This window comes from Psittacula echo (assembly GCF_963264785.1).
Source record: "Psittacula echo genome assembly, chromosome: 4".
In the NCBI taxonomy this organism is placed as follows: domain Eukaryota; kingdom Metazoa; phylum Chordata; class Aves; order Psittaciformes; family Psittacidae; genus Psittacula; species Psittacula echo.
Genome location: NC_137738.1, coordinates 49,039,064 through 49,064,660, shown reverse-complemented (window position 1 = coordinate 49,064,660; position 25,597 = coordinate 49,039,064). Strand labels below are relative to the sequence as shown.

The 25,597-nt window shown below is 41.8% G+C and overlaps 1 protein-coding gene across 1 annotated transcript; it reads right to left on the bottom strand.

The window, feature by feature from the left end:
• Positions 1-6,827: 6,827 nt before the first annotated feature.
• Positions 6,828-7,859, bottom strand: LOC308220503 (trace amine-associated receptor 5-like; the record flags this gene model as incomplete). Its single annotated transcript, XM_080616542.1, has 1 exon — positions 6,828-7,859. The coding sequence occupies one exon, from the start codon at positions 7,857-7,859 to the stop codon at positions 6,828-6,830; it is 1,032 nt and encodes a 343-aa protein (XP_080472668.1).
• Positions 7,860-25,597: the final 17,738 nt, after the last annotated feature.

The following is a 25,597-nucleotide window of genomic DNA, read 5'->3' as shown; positions in this document are numbered from 1 at the left end:
CCCGCCCACCGGCTTGAGAGAGCGGGCGGGGTTTGGTCACGGAAGTCCGTACGGCGCTGCTGGTGCTGCCTGTGGCAGCCGGCTGTTCCCCGGCCTGCAGGAGGTGGCTCGCTGCTGACAGGGGGAACGGGGCAGCCCCGAGCTGTCAGCAGCCCTGTGGGAGTGGAAAAACTGGGGGGTGGGGGGGAAGTGTATTTTAAGGAAAAGGTGCTGTCGCATCCGAAATTAAGGGGAAAACATGATTACGGAAACAATATTACAGGGAAAGCTCCAGTGTTACTATGTTACAGCCTGCTCTGAAACACTGCATTCAGTTTTGGTCACTTCATTTCTAAATGGGAACAGACATTTAGAATAAAGTGAGTCTGAAATTACCGATATATTTAAAGGTGTCTTTAAACGTAGAGGTTTAGAATATTTAGCTGGGCGAAGGGGCAAGCCATGCCAGGAACAAGGAAAAGTGTAGGGTGTATTCCCATGGCTGCCAGTCCTAGGCTGGGTGTACAGGGGGAGCAGACCACCCGTGGCTGTGAGAGCAGCACCAGGAAGCTATGGGAGCAGAAACACAGGAATCCCAGTCTCCTTCTGACCCGGGTACCTGAGAAGAAGGGGCAGGGGTGAGCCTCGAGGCTTCTGCATAGCAGCTGGGGTGCTTCTGCATCCTCCCTGGCTCTCAAAAACGAAAATTACAGGACCTGGTGCTCCACAGTGCCCCGGGGTTGGGTTGCTTCATCTGCAGGATGCTCCATGTGCATTAAATCCCACAGAGCAAACAGCACGCAGCACCTAATTGCTGGGAACAGTCTCCTCCACAAAGACCAGCTGCTCTAGGGAAGAGCTGCAAAACTTGGGAAGTGCAAGTTTGTTTCGCTACGTCATAGACCTTGGTCATCACTAATATTTAAAAATAAATAGAGCAGTGGAAACCTTAATAACAACCTAACCAAATAACACTAATAGTAAAGCGCATTAAACTGTCCAAACAATAGAGTGAAGCTAAAGGCCTGAGGTAGATAAGACAACCTTTTACATAGGTGGCTCCTCCTGTGTCTCAAAACTTGCTGAAAGGAGAGGCAACATAACCTCAGAGACTTGTATGCCTATGTATAGTTCTTATGTTAATTGATGCTTGGAAATCTCACTTTCATAAATTAAAGTTACTAAGGAAAAAAATCATTCTGATATGCATTTTTGCTGCAGGAATGTAGTATACATCTTCATTCTAGTTTTAACAGGATAATTTAACTAGCAATGATTTTATTTTCTACATGAGCAGGTGTTTCATCCATGCTGTTGGCATACTGAAGCTGATCCAAGATGATCCCACTACGTGGTGTCCTAATGAGAGTATAATGCACATCCCTTCTGAATTAAGGCCTCACCTTGATTTTTGTCTCCAAGCATTTGTCATATAAATTTTATTGATTGAGCATGGTCACTCCTGATTTACAAAGCTTTAGCTGAGCTCTCTGACAGTTTTTCTCTAGAAAACAATACATCTTTTGCTACCTGATTTAAAATATGTACTTTCCATTAATCATTAATAATTCCCTTCATCAGTGAGAATACTTTATCTGCAGATAACTGCTCTTGGTACTTTTTTTGGAGGTAATGCAGTCATTGCTAATCAATGTTCATTCGAAAGAGGTATCCAAATGCTTTCCTAGTGATGCTGGGTGTTTTATGAACAAAATGCTGGTGCTCACCTACCGTCAGCTCACTTATCTTCAGCACTCACCTTTTATTGTTGAATAACTAAAGATCTTTATGATACAATTCTTGAAAGTAACTGGTTGCAGCAAACATATTACAGCCTGAAAGGAAAAGCTGGATTATAAAACAAAATATTCTTTAAAATCTTGTCTATACTATGAAAATATAATAATATTTTCATATTCGTCAATATAATAATATAAAATAATTATGAAGATACAGTTAATAGACCAGCCACAATGTCATACTTATTGATCAGATACTGCTAAGAGTACAGTACATCCTTTGAAAATTTTTGTTAACTCCTATAGAAAAGCCATTGACTGTGAGAATGTTCTTTTTTAAATGAAACAGCAGAATTCCTTCTATTTTCTGCATGCTTTCCTCTGCTATCAGTGGTGTATGGACTGGAGTTGTAAAGAGGCAGCCTTTAATTGTTATTGTCAGAGATGCTGAAATGGAGTGCTGCCAAACAATTCTGTCTCTAAACTCATTGGCTTCTTTCTAGAGGGTTACTTGGGGACTGGGGACAGACTTATGTATTCACTTACCTTTCCTGTTGCTTTTGGAGCATGATTAGATTTCAATTGATTAAAAGAAATGTGGAAAGCTCTAGGTAAAGAAAGGGGAAAATGTTGAAATCTGCTATGCTATTCATAGGCTCAGCATACCACAGAGGATGCTCTGGATATTCACTGACTGAAGATCAGAGTATTTGCCAATTATATTTCTGATACTGTGTTTAAAACTGAAGTGAAAGAGATGCCATTTCAAACACATACTGTTTGAAGATCCATACTTAGTATGGTACCTGGTGTTTGAAAGAATTGAAAGTTAAACGACACCAACATAGTGTGATTTTGAAAGAGCACACCTTCCTCCTAGCCTTGAATCTGAATCCACACCTTTCTGAATGTATTTCTGTCTACCATCTCCTGCTCTTGCCCTGGCACTGAACTCGCAGGCACATCAGCCCAGCAGTATGGGTGGTACAAGCATTAGGGGCTACCGGTGACACAGAAATGAGGCACTCATTTCCGTCCAGCTCCCTGTGCCTGCGCAATGCATGATGAAATGAAGGGGAAGCAGCCCAGCCCTGCCCTTGTATTCCTGCTGAGTGTCCTCTTTCCAAGGTGTGAGCAATGCCTAGGTGTTTTTGTAATTTACCTTGTGGATGAGTTTCATTGTCTGCTATCACATTTTACTTGCATGCCTTTAACTTTTGATAGGAAAAGCAATGCAGCCAGTATTTGGTACCAATGGCAAACTGCCTGGCAGAGCTTCCCAGGTGGTTGTTACTGATGCATTCCACCATCAGGAAGAATTCTTGTTACTGTTGTTATCATTTCCGTTTGCTAATTTAACTAAAATATCTGCTTCAGAACCTGAAATGAGATTAGGTTTCTATTACACCCCATGCTGTACAAAATTATGATGGATGATGGTTTCCAGCCTGGACAAGCTAATGGGTTAATTACATTGCAGAATGGCCTGTAAAACCTATTTGTTTGTGGTTTTTTGGTGGTGTTGTTTTTTTTTTGTTTTTTTTTTTTTTTTTTTAATGCATTGGCCTTTTGCATGTTATTTAGTCTGGTACTTTCTCTCCAGCAGTAGTAATTAATATGGCAGCATGTTTTAAATAAACAGAAAATATTTGTTCTCAATATTGATAATGTTCCAGAAAAAAAAAAAAAAAAAAAAACCACACAAAAAAAAAAAAAAAAAAAAAAAAAAAAACACCAAAAAAACCCCAAGCAACCCAGGAAACTTCCTTTAAGTTTCAAAGACCATATTATACTTTCATAATGAAATGAGATGACATTATTTTTCAAAGCCCAGTCTTTAATTAAGTAGTACCTACAAATACATAATCTTTCTAACTTCAGACAGACTATTTTGAAATTATAAACAGTTATAAATGGCATACAGTTAAAAGGTGAAATATCATACAGATAAAGAAATACAGATCCACAGAAGGAAATATATTAAAAATAAGAAAATTTATGGATTTTGAGGTCAGCAGCCAGCTCTGATACAATCTGATAGGTTTTCATTTGGAAAATGAGGTCATTGTTGAGCAATTAATCTTCATCATCTTACAGCACCTCCTTCTTTTCATTTTATAATTCATAATTACCTTCATTGCTTTTTGAAACCATGGAGAAGAAAAAACCAAACAAACATGCAAAGGGATCCTAACAGAATTTGAATGGATAAACCAAATAGACATCAAAAGCCAGGGCAGAGTGGGAGTTATAAGGATGCTGAATATATTGTTTAGTGATAGTTGTGAAATGTGGTGTCAGAAAATGGGGAAAGCAATCCTGGCTACTCCCAGAGTTTTAGCAGCTTTTCCTTCTCACTTGTTTGCTCTGCCACTGTCACTGTACAAATCAGTTCTCTGGGCTCTGTTTTTCCCTCTCTCCATCATTTCTGCCTGCTCTTTAGCCAAAAAGGAGATGCAGCAACAATCACATGGTGTTATGGCATAGTCCTTGTACAGCGGCATAGGCGGTGGTAACCTATCAGGAGAATAAAGCTCATCCACTTCAATAGAAGAAAACTATAAAGACATATTATGCGGTTAGGCTCAAAAAGGAATGGCCAGTTAAGCGTGTTCATGGCAAATACCCTCTGTGATCTGTTGAAGACCAGTAGAAAATATATCAAAAACCAACTAGAAACTCAGTGGAAGTTCACTTTATTGCTTTGGCTGCAGTGAGTTCAGAGCAAAAGGCATCATTGAAAGATGTTGTTAAGGTGCCCCTACAACCTGACCCAGTTTGAGACTTGCAGATTTCTACATAGCTAAATGTCTAAACTTCTGTTACATGCTTTGTTTAAGCTCAGTGCCCCACAGCTGAATATCTAGTGCAATTTTAGATGCCCAGATGTGTCCTGTCTAAATGATGTTTCATTGGTGCTGGATGCTATCCCATGTAGACGTAGCAGGTTGCCTAAGGCATCTTAGGTGGCACTAGACAAATGATTCATATCCTGTAAGTATTCACTAACTACAACCTGAGCTTAAAAAGACATTCTGGCTATGCTATCATCAGTGCATAGGCTTTTACCATAATTATAAACACCTACCCATATACATTAAATTTAAAAGTCTTAATCTCAAAACTCGTCCCACAGTCTAGGTCTTTCAAGATGTACCACAGCTTCCCTATATATTTCTATGGTAATTTAGCACCTGAATTTTTCTAAGAATCCAGTTCTGCCTTTCACTTTTTAGCCTGGTTGCTTGGGTTTGGTACCCTTATTGTAAAAAATCTTCAGCTATATGCAGGAGGGGTCAGGTTTTTACCTTCTGCTACAGCATGAAGAAACAGAGGAACGGCAGAAGCAGCCGTGGCTTCTGTCCTAAGAAACAGTGAAGATTAATACAGCAAACTGGGGGAATATCAGACACTGAGAGAATGAAGTGGGACTGAACGACACTCCAACTTCAGACATAAGGCTTCATAAAGGTCCCAGTTTAAAAACACGGACATTTTACAGTCACTTTCTATTCAGGACATCCCTGAAAATAACACAAGCCCTCCTTGCTCCAGACATATGCTTTAGTGTTAAATATTTTGAATACCAGTGTTTTTTCTGACTGGGGTCTGAAGATTATGGTTAAAACCAAAGAGTTTGAGATAAACAGATATCTGAACAGATTACAACATCCCAAAGCTGTAGCTCATTTGTACTAGTAAAGCAAACTTTCTTGCCATGCAAAAAGCATAACGATAAGATAAAAAAGAGGGGAAAAACTTCTACCATTTAGTTTATTGCATACATTAAAAGAGGCAGCTGCTACAAAAAAAATCACAGTATTGCATTGATTTCCCACAGAATATCTGCTGCACAATTCCTCTCTTTTGTTCTTACACACGTGGGGCCTGATTCAACTGCCTGCAGCACCCAGTGAAAAACTGTCCACTTTTTCAGTAGGCCATGGGACATCTGCTTTTCTCTTACTGTTAGTTGCATGCTTTCTGTTGTCTGTTCTGTTTGTGTTTGTCACTCAGAAAATATGCAGCTGACTATGAGATGGAATGACCTGTTTTAGAAGGCACTAAATATTTGAACAACCTTTAAACCTAGAATAGTTTTACATACCATTAACAGAAAAAGAAGACAAAATTATTAGAGCTGCTATTTGGCTGCTTGTTAATTTTGTATAGAAGAGTTATTACTGCTTAACACATCTTTTTTTCTGATAAAATGTTAATAATAATGAGGTAGAAAATAACTTGCTTATGAATAGTACAGAACCTCACCATGCAGCTTGCTGTTGAACAGAGGTCTCAACTTACCAGCATCTACAGATTTAAAATTGGCCTTGTCAAAACACATAAACATAGCTGATGTAAACTGAGAACCTATGCTGGAATTTTTTGCACAACCCAAGTATGTAGGCATATGTTGTGTCTGTAAGCAGACCTACTCATTTCTTTGGAAGCAAGAAAAACAAAAGAGCATGTGGAGTCTCAGGATTGTCAGGGAAAAGAAAACAAAAGAACAAAACATAAAACATCATGACACCTACTGGTATCTGGAATTGGAATATGCTGTGCATTCCGTGTCCTCTTCCCATTTCTTCTCCCTCCCTTTATGCAGTAGGAGTAGAAAAGGAACAGAGCAATGGGAAAAGGGTGTTCATAGTTAGGGAGTGTCCTCCTTGCACACACAGATCAAGCAGGTACATATTCTAAGGGTTTCAATAGACACAACTAATTCAGAATAGTATCTCCCATATGTAGCCTTTGGCACAGGGACGCATCCCTTGGGCTAGAAAGATAGTGTAAAAAACAGTGGTGTAACTGAAGAATAGTATGGACAAGGTCTTCTTTGGAGTTGGCTACAGCTAATTTTCAAACGCTTGTCGGAATCACATAGTGCAAGACCTTAATAAGAGGTGTCTGCAACATGTGTTGTGGAAGATGAGTCACCGAATGGCATGTCCATTTAAATTGCGAATGTGCCCAAGCTAACAGTTAAAAAAAATTTATAAAATAAGAAAAGAAATACTAGCTAAATGGATGTTGAAGAATATTCATGAGAATATATATGTATGAAATAGCCTACAATATTTTCTACCATGCACATGAAGGCTTTGGTCATTCCTGGTACAAGTCTACTGTAGATGTTCTGGAGCAAAAGATCCCATGAGTTAAGACTAGTTTCACAGCTTTCCTGAACCAGCGGTAGGAAAATACATAAATCAAGGGATTGCAGGCAGAATTGAAGTAAGCAAACCAAATTAGGACATCAAACAGAACTGGGGGGGTAATGAAATCCAAAAGTCTGTCTACCATAGTGTCAATAGTAAAGGGAAACCAACACAGGAGGTAGACTCCTACAGCTACCACAAGAGCCTTTGCTGCCTTTCTTTCACTCTTAGATGCCCCCACGTGTAGCTGAGACCAAGTACTTTTACTCATGCTGTTTATCAGCCTGGCTTGCTTGTTAGCCACAGTGAATATTTTTACATACAAAACTATCATTACTAGGCAAGGGAAGAAAAATACTGGGAAATTCAACCATCCCCAGAGCTTGTTGAACAGCAGCTGACAGCTACCAATACAGGGCATGTCCTTCAAGAAATGGTCCAGTCCTTCTATGATTGCTTTAGTATAGAGGAGGATAGAGGTATAAGTCATAGGCACTGCCCACCCCACCCCAATGTAAATGAAGGCCACTTTGATGGTGAACTTGGTGGGGTAGAGCAAAGGTTCACAGATAGCACAGTACCGATCAATGGAAATGAAACACAGATGAAATATGGAGGTCAAGCAAAAGACTGTGTCCAGAAATGTGTGCAGCCTACAGAAGTCATCTCCAAAATACCAGCAGCTCTCTACAGACCGAATGGTGCTGAAGGGGAGCACGGTCAGCCCCAGGAGGAGGTCAGCAAGGGCAAGGGAGAGAATCAGGATGTTGGTGGGAGTGTGCAGGACTTTGAAATGGAAAACGATGATGACAACAAGGAGGTTCCCCAGCACCGTGATCAGCGTGCCCAAGGCACAGGCCACATAAATGGCCAGCTGGACTCCAAAGGGGTATAAGGTCCTGTAGCAGGAGCCATTCACCTCGTAGCACAAGGTGACGAGCATCTCCTCCTTAGCACTGGGGCTCTGGGGTGAACTCATGCCAGCCTGCCCACGTCTCATCGCCTCCCCCAGATCTGCCACAAACCTGGAAAAGGATTCACCTCCCAGCAGAGGTGCCAAATGACTAACCTGAAAAAAGGTGATAAAAAAGCTGATTAGAAGGAGAGATGTCTTTTATTCAAATACTTTTATTAAAGGCATCAGGCAGTTTCTGTATTACAAGTGAAAAAATGAGCCTGATTTATCTGCTTTATATCGCTACTGAAATAAAGCAGCTCCAGATCAAAGTATTCAATTCTTGTGGCAACGTTTTTATATTACATTTTGGTTTTCTTTCACCCAATACCATAGGTAGTGCAGGAAATGCAGCAAATCCAGAGGTGTGTGAACAAGCAGTCAATAAAGAGAATGTCTGCCTTAGATAGAAAACCAGTGCTGAGTAACTGGCATTGCAAACCAAAGTTCCTTAAGGGATTTGAAAGCTTATTCTAGTATAATGGTACACTAGTTCTTCTGAATTTCCCTGGAAAAGAAGTTCCAATTTAATTATGGATCTTTTTATTAAGTAGAAATTGTGAAGTGATTATTCTAAACCAAGTAATATCTGATTGCAAAGGGAAACTCCTCAGGCCAAGTGGCTCATTTTATAGTGTTCTGGCTATGGGGATATATGTCGATATCCACTGTGCTGGACATGAATAGGCAAGGCAAACAGAAATATTGTTATATGCCCTAAAGATTGCCCCTGCTTTTTACTTATGAAACTGCTATTTAAGTTTTAAGGTATATAATTTTTTACTTGAACTGCAAGAAACATACAATATTAATGTATTATAATGGATTATTCCAGTAGTCTTTTAAATAAATCAGATATAACTGAATTATATGATTTTTGACAGTAAGACAAGTACAGTTAATCACATATTTGTCTATATGTACTATATGTATTTTTGTTCTTGAAATGATTGGCATAATAGCTGGAAATTATTCCCACTTTTCCCATCCTTCCCAGCAGCAACAAAACATAATAACAAACCTCTCAATTGTATTTCCATAAACTTTTAAATCAGGAATACTTACAGTAAAATTTCTCTTTTAATAAAAGGGGAGCTGTACTGCAGTAGACAGAAATCCTTTTCTATGTACATGTCTACTGCCTGAGTGGAAAGCATGGGATGTTATATAAACCAGAGAGAGTCCCTACAGGTGACTAATATGCCTTAGGGGCACAGCAAGACTGTTGAGTATTTGGCAAAAAAATTGCCATTTTCTAAGAAGAAGTTTTAATGCACATGTGCTCAGCTGCTATTGAAACTCTAAAGATTTACATCAGTGTTTGCTGTGAATTTTCTTTCTTTGTGTGCTCCTGCAAGAAAACACAGTTAATGCCAGCTCATCCTGGGGGGCATCAGTGACTCTCACCCTGTGGAGGAGTTCCTTGCCTGTTCCTGATCCTTGGTCTCCCTAAAACCATGCCTTTCACTCCAGAAGGAGGTACATCAGGTACCTATGGATTTTCCTTGCTTCCCCATAGCAGTCCCTATTTCTATTCTGCAATATAAGCTGGCAGAAGAGGTGGATTCAGCAGCTTTCACTCCTGGATGATTTTATGACATTCCTTTGACACAATGGTCTGTTTTAACATTGACATTACAGAGAAAAATATCACTCAGGAAAGTCCTAAATTTTTCACCTTAGGCAAGATACGAGGTTTCAAAACAAGCTTCTCATTTCTCAGTGAATGTTTTCCTGGTGCTCAGATCCTCCACTCTCATCTCCTGCTCAGTCAGGGCAATCTCATATCAGCTCCTTAAGGGATTCTGATGGTACATCTCTCAGAACTTGTCCTCTCCTTCCCTGCTTTGCAATCTGTTATTTTACAAGGTCTCCAATAGGACCATCATCCTTCATCTTCCCTACTTTGAGTTTCTTAGGTTAAGAAGTTCTCTGCTGCCCAGCTACCCTCATATCTCTCTTGATACTTCTCAGTCACTCTGTGCCAAAGGCTGCTGATGTCCAGCAGAGAGACAGTTAGAATAACACTGAGGCAATTGTTTAGGCTGAATTTTTAATGAGAAAGAGCAAAAGTCAGCATCGATTTCCCTATCATTCTGTTTTATATCAGGACATGCACAGCAGCTATTAGAATAGGAATTGAAAAACTCCTACAAGAGCAAGATTTTTTTTTTCAGTTTTGGTTCAACAACAATTTAAGGCAGCATTTCCGCAGTATTAAAAACCCCAATGCAAAAAGGTATTGCTTGGACATAGTTCTGTGAAACACTGTGCTTAGCTGGAGACTTGCTGTAAAACTTCAGAATTTGATTGGTTTTTTTTTTTTTTGCCTTTTCTTGTTTTCACATTTTAATAAGTGATCATTTATATTAAGATTGTCAGAGGCTTTTAAATAGCTCTTGATAGTAACAATAGAGTTTTTGTTCTTGGTGCTCTGACATTTTCATTAGATTTAATTCTTCCTGTATTTGGTATGCAATAAAGTATAATTCTTATACAAGTACTTTGTCATTGAAATTCCAAGTACAATCATGTCTTGTCGAAATACTTAACCTGTCTAGCTAGATAGCTGTCATGATGCTTCTGAAGTGTTTATCACCACCCATAAAAGGAACAACATGAAACAAAACGATCTCAGCTTGCCCTTTCTGTACACATTACTTGTTGGAATTGCTTTGCATTTTTTCCCCTGCCTTCTCATCTGGTCATGGGAAAAAAGATCAGTTCACAATTAAGAGAAGACTCAAATAGTGACAATGTAGGTCTTTATTCTTTCGAACAAAAAGAGCTTTTTAACATGAACCAGTTTCAAATATAAGGATGCTATCATAAAATAAAAAATGCAATGATGCTCAAGATGTTTGTTCTATTTACCCTTCATTGTTCAGACAAAGTTGCTGGATAGTCTCAAACTCAACTTCCGTTGAACGTACTATGCAGCCTAGTAAGCCACAGGAAAACACACACACAAAAATAGATAAATAATAATAGATAATAATAATAGATAAGTGTGTTATCTGATATTCTTTTATCTGCAGTGAAGAAGACATGCATAGCCACTATCTTCTTATATTGAAGCTCCTGGAAATAATCTCTAAGATGTAAATTCATCTAAGTAACCTTTGAGTCTGACTTCCTTAATATAGAACAAGACAATTTCAAAGGATTATGGACCTTCTAAGAGGACCACCATTAGTGCCCCTTTGCTGTGAAATTTTTCCTCACAGCTTCTAAAAGAGTTAGTCTGGGATCCTTAAATAGAATATAGTAGTTTGAGAAGGCTATGGGCTTACTAAGTTGACCTACATTGAGCTAGGAAACATAAATCTTCAATCTCGCATCACGTCTATTACAGCCATATATCGCTTATAGTGCAGCCTTTTGCTCTCCCTTCTAGTAGTGAGCAGTCATCATCTCTGGAGAAGTCACATTCCGTATGAGTGTTTTATCATTACTGCAGAGTGGCAGAAATGTTTGTAAATACTCACTCAGCCCTCATTCTGTTAGGTGTAGTGCACGCAACCTCTGTGCAGACAGAGAGTCTCCATAGGGTGCAGCATAAGTATTTTCTTCATATTTCTTACACAAATAGCAACATTCGCTCCAGTTTTGGAACTATTGAACGTTCTTGTCCACAGCACTCATAGGAAATTGTTCCACCTGCTGCATCCCGATTTTATATGCTTTTATGTTTTCCTGCTTTTTGTTACACTGGTCTGGTTCTGTCCAGTGAAGTGCTTTATAGAACACACCTATTTGAGCAGTTTTAGAAGCAGCATCTCTGTAAGTTAACTGTGGCAGCTTAAAAGTGCTAAAAGTGAAAGTGAAGACAGAAAGAGAATTCCTCACTGGTGTTGTCCATATTGGTCCAAATTAATCAACTCAAGGACTAAAATCAAGGAGATTGAGGATTGAAAAAGTGTTTTAAAAAAAGATATTTTAGTTCAGGAAGTTAATTATTAAAAAGTTACTAAAATTACTAAAAATTTCTAAAAAGAATTACTTAATTTAAATATTTTATCTGTTATCTTTGAAATTAACAACTCACATATTTGTTTCAGTCTAGGATTGTTTCAACCAAGCTTAAAATGTTTTTCTTTTGGTTTATTGATGTTATTATCAATTTATTGTCTCCTCTTTTTTTTATCATTTGTCTGAAATTTGAAATTAGTAATATCATCATAAAGTGAAAAATGCCAATAATTTACCACCTTCAAAACATAATCTTTTTCTGTCCATGCTTTTTTTCTGAATGTGGCCACGAAGTGCAGTTTATAGTGAAGTTAGTGTTTAGCGATGCAGCTGAGAAACTGTGAAAGATATGACGAAAGAAGTCAAAATACACACAGAAAAAGGTTGAATATGACATGATCTGGTTCAAGAGTTCTCTGAAGAAGAATTCATTAATAATAGGTGTTGAAGGTAATCCCAAGGCTGCAAAAGAGATCTGCATGTACAACCTATTTATCCCTTCCCCAGAGATCCCAACTCTTTTTGCTGTTGTTTGCAGTGAACAAAACACATCTCAACTGGGACTAACCTAATCAAAACAAGCCATATGCCAATAGTGCCTGTTAATTCACATTGCAAAAGAAAAATTAGAAGCTTAAGATATTTTAAGCTGGTAAAAAAGGAAAGGAGGAGAAGAAGTGTTGCACTGCACAGCACTGGCAGAACAAAATGAATGAAAAAAGAATGCTGAAATACAAGCCAGCAAGTAGCCCAGCCTGTGAAAAGCACCAAATGGCCTTCAACCATCTGAATGTAGTCCATGCAAAGCTACCTTTTTACACTGAACAACTTTTTAGTGTCACGAAGTAGACAGCAGTGGCTGAACTCTCCAGGGCAAGGAGCAGGAGAGCACATGGCAGGTATTTGTTTAAATATCCTTTTGCATATTAAAATCCAAAGCTGCTTTGAGCACTGTTTTTCTCTTCCTACATTTTGGTGTAAATGTGTAATTAGAACACAAGTGAAAGTACTTCTCCTTTCTTACTAGGAAAAAAAAAAGTTCTTGGGGTTTATATATCTAAAAAGTCATGGGTGTCTCTTGAGGAGCTGCACATCCTTTTCTGTATCAGTTTTCTCTGCAGTGCTTCATTGATGCTTTGTTGCTGCTGCAGCCATGTAGAGCGACACACAATTGACCCAGTGGAAAGATGATTTGAATAGGTTACCTACATGGAAGAATAAGTAAATTATTTTAATATATTAGTTACAGCTGTATATGCCTTTTTGTCAAGAGTTTCTTGGAACAGTTACTTTTATTACTTAATTGTAACTAAAACTGATTAAAATGTGGGGGTTTTTTTGTAAAAAAAAAGAAGAATTATACCTGAAAATTTGATGCAGACCAGTGAGCATTAATTTACCTGAACTTATCGGATTTTTTTGCACATTTTCATTTTGAATGGAAAAATAATGTCTGTAAATTAAAACCTAAATTTTAATTTAGATCTTGAAAAATTTATTTTGGAAATGCTACTGCAGTGTCTCTAAAGAATTACATTGGGATGTTTTATGTTACTGCTTACTTAACCCCGAGATCATGCCTGCCTTCAGAACTGTAGTTATATCAAGTGACTTCATGCTAAATATTTTTTACTTGCTCTGCAGTATTAATTATAAACCAGAAATCAACACAGAGCTTGCAAAAATAAGTGAACATCTTTCTCAAAAAGTTTTCAGCTGGTGTTTTTGCAACCCAAGGATGTGACTTTCTTTTTTTCCCCTTTTTTTTTTTTAACTCCCACCTTAATAAAAGATGTCAGCCTTCTTCAGAAAGCCAACCGTATCCTGGGCTGCATCAAAAGGAGTGTGACCAGCAGGTCAAAGGAGGTGATCCTGCCTCTCTACTCTGCTCTCGTGAGACCTCACTTGAAGTATTGTGTGCAGTTCTGGTGTCCTCAACATAAAAAGGACATGGAGCTGTTGGAACAAGTCCAGAGGAGGGCTACGAGGATGATGAGGGGACTGGAGCTCCTCCCGTATGAAGACAGGCTGAAAAAGTTGGGGCTGTTTAGCCTGGAGAAGAGAAGGCTGCATGGAAATCTTGTAACAGCTTTCCAGTATGTGAAGGGGCCTACAAGGATACTGGGGAGAGACTCTTTTATTACGAACTGTAGTGACAGGACAAGGGGTAACGGGTTCAAACTTAAACAGGGGAAGTTTAGATTAGATATAAAGAAGACATTCTTTACTGAGAGGGTGGTGAGGCCCTGGAATGGGTTGCCCAGGGAGGTTGTGAACGTTCCATCCCTGGCAGTGTTCAAGGCCAGGTTGGACAGAGCCTTGGCCTACATGGTCTAGGGTGAGGTGTCCCTGCCCATGGCAGTGGGGTTGGAACTAGATAATCTTAAGGTCCTTTCCAGCCCTAACCATTCAATGGTTCTATGATTCTGTGGTTCTCTTTGAAGCTGCTTTTGCCTGTAGACTCCACAAGGGGGTAGGAAATCCCTTCTCACATTTTATGCTGTGACACAAAATATCGGGGAAATAAAAAAAAAAAAAAAAAGTGAGTTTAACTATTCTGACTGCAAGGAGGCACTACAGGTAATACCTGCGAGTTCCTGAGCTGCAAACCATTTAAAAATAAAAATAAAAATATAGCACTTGTTTGAATAAAGTTCACTGGCTTTGAAGACAGCTCTGAGTATTACAGTTAGAGGCATTGCAAAAGAGAGGCTGAGGGTGGATTACCTGCTGGGATGCTTTCAAGCAGGTCTTGCTGTCCTGCATGTTGAAACTGGGATGTACCAGAGAGGAAAAGGATCATGGGGGTCTTCTGAGACTGAAGAGTCGGCCTGGATGTGGGAACTTGAACTCCTTTCTGACTCCAGGATTGGAAATATATTCTTCAAGGGCAACATTAGCTCTTGCTGGAATCATTCATGGTAAAAAATGTACAAGAAGTCCTAACACTTCTAACTGCTGCCCTGAGGAGAAGAATGTGGTCTAGGTTTAATATATACCAGAATTCATGCTAAAACAGTCCACCGTGCAGGGTGGAAAATAGATTAAATGGTGAGCATGTGTTTCAGAAAAATTAAATAAACCAAAACAAAACGGCTTGCCATATTGATATTTAAGGAGAGGAATAAATAAAAATACCTACAGTGCTTGCATCTGAACATAAATGGTACACCCCATTGAACTTAATGTAACAAATGCTATAGTAAAACCACAGACACCCAACTCAGGTTCTCCTGTGCACCAGGAGAAAAAAATCCCTGTTACTCTGCCCAAGGTTTTGTGCAAAGCAGTGCTTTGTTTAGCACCAAGTTTAGCACCAGCATCAAGTTTAACAGCAGGTTGAAAAAGCATGGCATGCCAGAAAGTTGTTCAGGGACCAAATCCCACCATCTGACAGATCTGCCAGTCCCCTTGGCCAGAAGAACTACCAAAGAAGATTCAGCTGCGAGCTGCAAGTTAGGTAGCAAGACTGACTAAGTAGATACTCCTTTAACATCCAAGGGCATACACTGGACACACACGAGGACATAACACTCTGTAGCCTCACAGAGAGCTCAGAAGTGTTCCTTGGAGATTTCTGGGAGAAATGTTGTCTTTGTAAGAGATGTAATGCATTGGGCTGAATCTTAATGATTTATGCTATATGTTAAAGAAATAATTCAATTCTTACTTAAAATGTCTCTGACTGCATCATATGTCACCAGCTAAACATGTAATATGTAGAATTTTCAAAAATTCCTAGATGTGGACTTATAGATTTAATCAGACACCTAACATTAACTTAACATAGAATCATAGAATCAATTAGGTTGAAAAAGATCTTTAAGATCATCAAGCCAACGGTTACCCTAGGACTAGCCCACTATTAAATATTATCATTTAGTATTAATATAATAATATTAAATATAATTATATCTAATATTATTAAATATATATTTATATTTATATAAATATATATTTTTACATTATGTATTTATAAATAATATTAAATATTATTTATAATAATATTAATTTTATAATAATTTATATTATAATATTATTATATATTATAATTATATTATATTTATATATTTCTATTAATAATATTAATATATTATATATTATATAATTATTATAATATTATAATATTATTACAATATTATAAAAATATTATAAAAATTATAAGAATATTATAATATAATAATATTGTTTAAATATTTATAATATTAAATATTATGAATATTATAATATTAAAATAATATATAGTATATATTATATAAATATATAAATATTTATATTTTTATATATAAATATATATATAAATAAATATATAACACTATTAATAGCCCACTATTAAACCATGTCATTAAGGGCAAACGGATGTCCTATCAAGATCTCCCTTCATGGCTGCCCTCATGATCCCCAATTGTAGCCACTCCTCATCTGTCTCATAGTGGCCCACACCGTAAAGCTGCTGTTCCTAACCCCCATGCCAACCCTCACATCCAATGGCTGATGCAGCTATCCTCTCATGACTGCCCCTCACCCCTCATGGCCATCCCTCACATCCTATGGCTGCCCTTCTTTCCTTTCACAATCATCCTTCATGGCCATCTCTGCTTTCCCCTCATGATCTTCCCTTGAGGCTGCCCCTTCATTCCCCTCATGATCTCTGCTCAAGACTGTCCCTCCTCTTCCCTCATGATCTCCCCTGATGGCTGCCCCTTCTTTACCCTCACGATCTTCCCTCATGGCCACCCCTCTTCTCCCGTCACGCTCTCCCCTCATGGCTGTCCCTTCTTTCCCCTCACAATCTCCCCACAAGACTGTCCCTCCTTTCCCCTCACAATCTTCCCTTATGGCTGCCCCTCCTCTCCCCTCATGATCGCCTCTCATGGCTGCCCCTGCTCTCCTCTCATGATCTCCCATCATGGCTGCCCCTCCTCTCCTGTCATGATCTACCCTCAAACCGCCATTCTTCTCCCCTCACGATCGCTCCTCATGGCTGCCCCTGCTCTCCTCTCATGATCTCCCATCATGGCTGCCCCTCCTCTCCTGTCATGATCTACCCTCAAACCGCCATTCTTCTCCCCTCACGATCGCTCCTCATGGCTGTCCCTTCTCTCCCCTCATGATCTACCCTCATAGCTGGCCCACCTTTCCGCTCACAATCTTCCCTCATGACAGCGTCACAACCCTCATGGCTGCCCCTTTTTCCTCACAGTCTTCCCTCATGGTCACCCCTCCTCTCTCCTCATGATCTCCCCTGCTGGCTGCCCCTCCTCTCCCTCCACGATCTCCCTTCACAGCTGGTCCTTCTTTCACCTCACGATCTCCCCTCATGGCTATCCCTCCTTTCTCCTCACAGTCTTTCCTCATGGCTGACCCTCCTTTCCCCTCACAATCTTCGCTCATGACCACTCTTCCTCTGCCCTCACAATCTCCCCTCTTGACAGCCTCCCACCCCTCATGGCCATCCCTCCTCTCCCCTCATGATTTCTCCTCATGGCTGCCCCTTCTTTCCTCTCATAATGGCCCCTCATGGCTGACTTTCCTCTCCCCTCATGATCTACCCTCAGACTGCCCCTCTTTTCCCCTCACAATCACCCCTCATGGCTGACCCTCCACTCCCCTCATTATCTACCCTCAAACCGCCCCTCTTTTCCCCTCACAATCACCTCTCATGGCTGACACTCCTTTCCTTTCACTATCTTCCCTCATGACGGCCCCATATCCTTATGGCTACCCCTTCTCTCTCCTCACGATTGCTCCTCATGGCTGCCCCTTCATTCCCCTCATGATCTACCCTCATCGCCACCCCTCTTTTCCCCTCATGATCTCCCCTCATGGCTGCCCCTCCTCTCCCTTCCTTATGTTCCCTCAAACCATCACTTCTTTCCCTTCACAATCTCCCCTCATAGCCAGACCTTCTTTCACCTCACAATCTCCTCTCAAGACTGTCCCTCCTTTCCCCTCACAATCTCCCCTCATGTCAGCTCCTACTCTCTCCTCATGATCTTCCCACATGGCCACCCCTTCTTTCCCCTCACGATCTCCCCTCATGGCTGCCCCTTCATTCCCCTCATGATCTACCCTCATCGCCGCCCCTCTTTTCTACTCGTAATCTCCCCTCATTGGCTGCCCCTCCTCTCCCCTCATGATTTCCCCTCATGGCTGCCCCCCTTCTCCCCTCGTCATTTCCCTTCACAGCTGTCCCTCCTCTCCTGTCATGATCTACCCTCAAACCGTCCCTGTTCTCCCCTCAGGATGTCCCATCACAGCTAACCCTGCTCTCCCCTCACAATCTTCCCTCATGACGGCCTCACACCCCTCATGCCTGCCCCTTCTCTCTCCTCACGATTGCCCCTTCATTCCCCTCAGGATCTCCCCTGAAGGTAGCCCCTCCTCTCCCCTCGTGGCCATCCCTTCTTTTCCTTCACAGTCTTCCCTCATGACCGCCCCTCCTTTCCCCTCATGGTCTCCCTTCATGGCCACCCCTCCTTTCCCCTCACAATCTCCCCACATGGCTGTCCCTTCTTTCCCCTCATGATCTACCCTCATGGCCGCCCCTCCTCTCCCTTCATGATCTCCTCTCACGGCCAGTCCTTCTTTCACCTCATGATCTTCCCTCATGGCTGGCCCTCCTCTCCCCTCACGATCTTCAAACATCTTATTTTAACATATTATTATGTGACTAACGGAAAGGATTAAAACTCACTCTGCAGAATCCTTGAGTATAGTGGCAAATACTGCTGGCAGCAAACATTGTGAAGACAATTAAAAAGGATCTGTAGTTGCCTCCAAGTCTAATGTTATATCTATTTTTTCACGGCCCATCATCTGACTCACAGTTTCACAGACATTTAGTATTTGTTAGCTTTCAATGAAAACTCCTCATGGGCCAGTTTTTAACACAAAGACAGATCTGATGGCCTGCAGCTTTCTCTGAAGAAGCCACATTGAGCTGCATGCGGACATGACATGGCACAGCTGGCTGCATCCCCACCACCTGGCATGAACCTCCCCATTCCCTGCCAGCACCAGCACATTGCGGGCTCTCTGTATTGCCCCCAGACACAGTGTATTTCATGTGTTTCAGTGTTTATTGTATTCAGCCCTGCTCTGTTCCCTGCTCTGGCTGTTCTGCTGGTGGCAACTGTGCACAGAGAGTATTTGCATCAAGTTAAAGACCTTGGGTGTAGGGATTGGTGCGTGGACGGGAGGTTGCCAGGAGGGACAGGAACCAGCTGACCCTGGGGAGGTGCTTGGGCAGCAGATATAAGGAATTGTAACTGCGCAATAAATCGTTGATGACCCGCATTCCGTGAATGCTCTATGTCTCAGCCCTAGTTCGGAGGGAACTAGTGCTTCCGTCCCTCACCACACGAGTAGCAAGAAACTACAAGTGGTGATCCCGATGTGATAGCGATGGATGTGAGCCACGTGGTACAGGTACTGGAGGCTCTCGTGCAGCAAGCTGGGTTGCCGAAGGCAATAAACTCGGAGCCAGCGGGCCACTGCATCCAATGGTTGCGAGGCCGGGGGGCGGTGGAGACCCCCGTGGACGTATTAGATACCTCCCGATGGGGACAGATCTGCCAAGAGCTTTTGGAAGCGGTCTTGGCTGGGGAAAAGAAAGCAGGAGATCTAGGGGAGACGTGGGGTGCCATCGAGAAAGGTATCTCCAGGAGAGGAGCTGCTTCAGCGGCCGCGGGACACGGAGGCGCTGCGAGTGGAGGAGCCGCGGGTGCAAGAGCGGGAGCTGTGGAGGAAAGTGCCCCGGGAGGCGCGGCCGGAGCTCTCAGGCCGCGCGGCCGAGTGGGCAGCGCCGGAGCTGCAGCGCGACTGCCGGAAACCGCGGCCGCGGCAACAGCAACAACGGCAGCAGCAAAAAACCGGGAAGTGGAGTCTTGTGAGCCCTGGCAACACTCCCCTTTGTGCAACAGGGCAGGGGACAGGGGGGTTCCCCACACCGAGCGACAGCAACCCTCAAAGCCTACCCTGGGGGAATCCTCCCTACTAACGAGATTGTCTTTATCCTTGGCTACCAGGCTGGAGTGTTTAGTTTGTTTTTGATTTTCTAGGAAAAAAAAAAAAAAAAGGTACCCTTACAGCCTTTTGAACACGGTGTGTGAGTGCCGTGGTGGGCTGTGGACTTGAAACCCCATATACAACTCGTTTGATAATCTCTCTGTGATCCACATGTACTAGAAGTTGGCAAATATATATCCATGTATATCTATGTTTCTGTTAGCCCTTGGAGACTTTTTAAGGATATTGCTAACCACTTCTTTCAATGTAGGCTGGCCACCTGCATCGGAATGAGTGTGCATTTTGGTCAGTGTAAAAGCCCAAGGCTCATGCGATGTGGGGGGGCAGAGCCTCTGCGGGGACGCCCGCTGAAGTTGAGCCTGCAGCCTCACACTGCGATGATGCTACTTGGACCTGATTTTTAATTGTCTTCACAGGGTCCTACTCCACGTTCTGTATGAGGGACTGTGTAGTGGGAGTAATGATTGTCTGGGGTTTGTGTTTCAAATATTGCAATTGTATGGAGTGTGCTTGTGGGATCCCATGCGTGTGTGTGTGTGTGTGTTGAGGGCTGACAGTGTTCTGTATATTTTTTGTTGTTGGGTTTGTGTAAAAGTTTTAATGGGTAGCAGATTAACATTTTGGACAAGAAAGGGTTAATGCAAAGTGCTGTTGCTGGCAGGTATTTACTGCTGCTGATAAGCAGGCAGGCAGCTGTAGCTTCACATTTCTTTCCCATCAGAATGCCTTTGAATCACTTTAACCCGCCTCCTTCTCAAGAGCTGATAACGTGGGAGAGGGGGTATGTTTGTGTTCTCCTACCTACAGGTCCATGGCAGCTGCCTGCAAAGTTTGCAAAGCCTTGCCATGAGCTGGACAGACAAGTGGAGGAACCCGATGCCTCAACTACAGGAGCTGGCAGTGAATACCCCGAGCAGAATGAGATAGAGGAGGAGAAATATAAATGATTACAGGACATCACTTGAGGGCAACTGAAAAGTAACAACTTGAATATGTGTGCTTGTAACGTAGCTATTATTGGAGGCTGTGATTTTGTGTATAAAAACACCTGTATTTACTAGCCAGTTGCTAATGAGAAACTGTACCCTGTGTTGTGTGGATTTGTTACTTGTAAAAGATGTTAGAGCATGCAAATTTGCAGCAGCTGCTAGAAAATGCTAAGACAAAAGCTAGAAAGATTCTAATACAATGGTAGTGTTATAAACCAGGTAATGGAACAAATTAAGAGGGTGGAAGAACTCCACTGGTAAGAAAGTTCTTTGACTGGTTGCTCGCTGCCATCAGCATCTTCAACATGCTGTTGTAACCTGTAATAGTTACTCTGGTAATGTAAATCTGTGTATGCTTTGCCACAGTAGCAACTTGTTACTGGATGAAGCAGGTGAAACTCTGCACTGATAACGAGGTACAAGAACTGAGGTTGACCAAATGCCTGCTGCCACAGTCAAGGGCAAGACTGGGTTGGCCTCTGTGTTTGCCACCAAGAAGAACCTTTAGCTCCGCTGTTGGCTGCAACCCAGCAGGCGTGGAGCGATGGGGACACATGCCATGCCAGACCTTGATGTGAGGGGATGGCTTCCCCTGTTATCAGAGAGCCATCCAGGAGAAAAAGGGCAGACCCAGCAGCCTGTGATTGGCATATGTTGAAGAAATATGGAAACATGCTAAGATCTTACACATGGTGTATGAGGATGAGCAAGCCTTTTGGCTGAACAATTTGTTAGGTGAATGGGGACTGACAGGTTGGCTGGTTGCTCTAGTAAAAGGTGGACTAATGGTGTTTATTGTCATTTTAACGATTTTGATTTTGCTGCTGTGTATTTTTAATGTATCCAACGAATGATAATGAGTGCTACAAAGCGTGTTTGGCTTGTATAGAAAGAAAAAGGCAGAGATGTGGATGACTTTCTGGCAAAGAACGGCCATGTACCCACATCAGCAAGTGCCTACGTGGAGTTCGACATGAACCAAGGAACAGCAAAAGCTGAAGGAATCCCAGCAAGATAAGAAGGAACTGACAAATGCTACTATGCTTGCACTAAGTGGGCTCTTGACTGGTGTTGATAGTGTTCATCATGCCACCTTACAAATAGGGCAGCAATTGACTTTTTGTTGTTGGCACAGGGGCATGGTTGTGCTGAATTTGAGGGGATGTGCTGCATGAATTTGTCAGATCATTTGGAATCAATTTATAAGAGTATACAACAATTGAAAGAGGGGGTTAAACGGCTAATGAAAGATGATGGATGGAGTAGCTATATTATGTGTGTTAGTTTTATTTGTATTAGTAGCAAGTTATATGTTGTGGTGTATGATGTCTATAGTTAAGAAAAATGTAACATCTGTCTGGTTTGCTCAAAGACAAAAAGAGAGAATTGTGGAGTGGCTGAGGGACGGTGGACATTTCATGACCAACCCAGAGGTCTTAGCCTTAGGAGATGGTGGTTATGAAGAATACAGCTGAACAATGGACATGTGAGCAATCCCAGCTGTTTGGTTTTAGCCAAACTCTGAATTAAGTTGCAAGGCCTGAATTCAAGTTACTCAGGCTGTGAGGCCTAGCCTTAGGTTACTAAAGGACAGTTACGTGCAGTAGAATAAGGAACTTGACATTTGCTCAAGGCTAACAAGATGTGGGAGCGGGATGGTGAAACTGCAAGTTAAGTGAGAAAGGTAGCGAATGGATAATTTTAGCTAGCTTGTTATCTGCTTCAAAATGTGTGGACTGCACTTCTGAGCCAATCACAATCTATATTGGTTACGTCTAGCCAATAGCAGTTCAATTTCTGGAAGCATATACTGTAGCTACTGTGCTACGACAGTGGTCTGTGGACCCCATTAGCCATTGAGGCTACGATGGAGTGTGAGCAAGTCCTTTTTCAGGCTTTGTCTGAGCAAGCTGCTGAAATTTGCCCGAAACACTGGTGATAGTCATTCGCACATCCCTGGACTCCTAACTGAAGGTAACAATAGCGCAGACCGTGTTGCACAAGGTCTGCCAGTTCCTGACTGTTGTGCTCCAGTTTTTATGCGCTATTTACATGTCACGGTTGATACCTGTAGCAGTGTCATCTTGGCTATGGCCCAAAGCAAGCAAGACGCTAAGGCGGCCATTTTGCATTGGCGTGAGGTCATGGCGATTTTGGGAGTCTCTAGCCAGATCACGACCGACAACGGCCCAGCATATTCAAGTCAACTGGTGGCTTTGGTTTTACAACAGTGGGGCATTGAGCATAAGACTGGTTGTCCTCATAACAGCACCGGCCAAGCTATCGTCGAACGCACGCACCAGACTCTGAAAGCTCGCCTCGTGTGTCTTGAGGCGGGGGAGTCTGTACCCAGAGGAGCTCCTGCAGTCTGTGTGCGCTGACTTTTACTTTCTGCCCTGACTAGTTTAAATCAATTCTCGTGTGGATCAAGTGAACAATCCCCCATGAGCTCGCACTTTGCTCCACCTCTAGACAAACCGCCGTATCCACAGGTACGGGTGAAAGATCTGGAAAAGGGCAAGATAGGTCCATTTGCCCTACGTGCTCACGGGCGAGGCTATGCCTGTGTGGAGGGGGAGACTGGGCTATGCTGGGTACCGGCAAAATGGTTATTACCATATTTGTAGTTGTGTCTGTAAGTTTGTATTTGAGCTATATTTCACAGGTGGTGATTGACGCTCGGCTGTATCTGGGAGAGAGTGATGGAAAGAGGTGTGAAATGACATCCCTGGCCCTTGTGTGTCCAGATGACTTCACTCACGGATCCAGTCACGACGTGCCTTACGAACTTTGTAGCCGGCCGTTGAATACGACATCACTCAGGCCGGAAACACCTGCGTCTAGGTCCCTTTAGGCTGACGCTCTGTGTTTATTAGTATTAGGATGTTTGTTTCCTTCTTGTTTGATTATGTAATACGCACTGTGTGTGAATACTTAGTGGCACAAACCTTTCTAACTTAGTTAATTAGAGTTATAAGTTGTTATTTGGAATAGCTGTTAAAACCCTGAGTTTTCTAGTCTTGAGGCGGGGGAGATGTAGGGATTGGTGCGTGGACGGGAGGTTGCCAGGAGGGACAGGAACCAGCTGATCCTGGGGAGGTGCTTGGGCAGCAGATATAAGGAATTGTAACTGCGCAATAAATCGTTGATGACCCGCATTCCGTGAATGCTCTATGTCTCAGCCCTAGTTCGGAGGGAACTAGTGCTTCCGTCCCTCACCACACGAGTAGCAAGAAACTACACTTGGGTTTATGTTTCTTATTACGAAAGGTGGGAGCCTTACATACCACCCTAAACAAGTCTGTGACCTGCCATCTCCTTGCTCTCTCAAGTGTTTCAGGGTTGGATTTGAAACTTGGATTCTCCAGATCCAAAGTAGAATGAATGTCTTCATGCTGTCACATATCCAGTAAAAAGTTTTCAGCAAAGGAAATGACCAGCCGTCACTGGCATGCCATACTAATCACAGAATCACAGAATCCCGAGGGTTGGAAGAGACCTCAAAAGATCATCTAGTCCAACCCCCCTGCAAGAGCAGGGTAACCTAGAGTACATCACACAGGAACTTGTCCAGCCGGGCCTTGAATATCTCCAATATTCCAATATTCCAATAACTCCACAACTCCCCTGGGCAACCTGTTCCAGTGCTCTGTCACTCTCACAGTAAAGAAGTTTTTCCTGATGTTCACATGGAACCTCTTATGCTCCAGTTTACACCCATCACCCCTTGTCCTATCACTGGACATCACTGAGAAAAACCTATAGATTTAATAAGCCAAGAAGTGAATAAACATGTGAGTGGCTTTTTGGTAGTCACACTTCTGTAAGGTTATACACTGTATGCACACTGTGAAAGGCATGTCAGAGGTACAGCTCCCGGTTAAAAGACTGCAGTAGCTGCATCCAGTAATGACAACTCAGTCAACCTGATTTTAAGCATGTAACTGATATGAACTCTGACAGTGACTCTTACTGTCTTCAGAGGGAGATCAGCATGGCAAGGACCTCAATTAGAGGCTCCAATTCAGTATGAAAGTACTGTGGGCTAAATAGGGTGGGCTGTCAGCAAGCAAATTTTATAACATCTTGAAGCTGACGTCTAAACAAAGAAAGGACAAGCACATACCTGAGTGTAAGCAGTACTCTCACTCCCAAGTATTCCTTCCCAGGTACAAAACACAGAGAGGATAGGAGCTGAAAACACAGTTCTGCTGTTTTCAGGGGAAAAGATCAACTTCAAGCCAAAATTACATCCAAATTCTATTTGCTTGGGAATAACAGCAAACTCTATACATCTGCTTATGTCCCAGTCACAAAAGGGTAACAAAGAGTCTCACCATATGAGCCTAGGATGTACTCAGTTTAGGAGATTATTGATGGTGAACCTCAAGAAAGATTAGATGCATATATACAAGGTGAGGTGAAATACTGGGTTTATGGACTGCATGTAGGTACTTTCTGAAGTTAAACCCCAAATATTAAATATTCTAGAAAGATTTAAACTTCTGAAACATTATCAGGACATTAAAAAGGGAACATAAATGGTAAACAAATATATCAAATGAGTCTGATTTTATTCAAGAAACACTTGATAAGATGATTTTACAGGACTGAATTAAAATTCATATTGTGCATTTCAGGCTTTTACTAATATGGATAATTCATATTATTGAGTATTGAATATTCAGCAAATTTATATGTATACATATAATGAGTATTCAGTAATCCACAGTTCTTCATTTCTAGAGCTGCTGTCTGTAGTAGAATCTA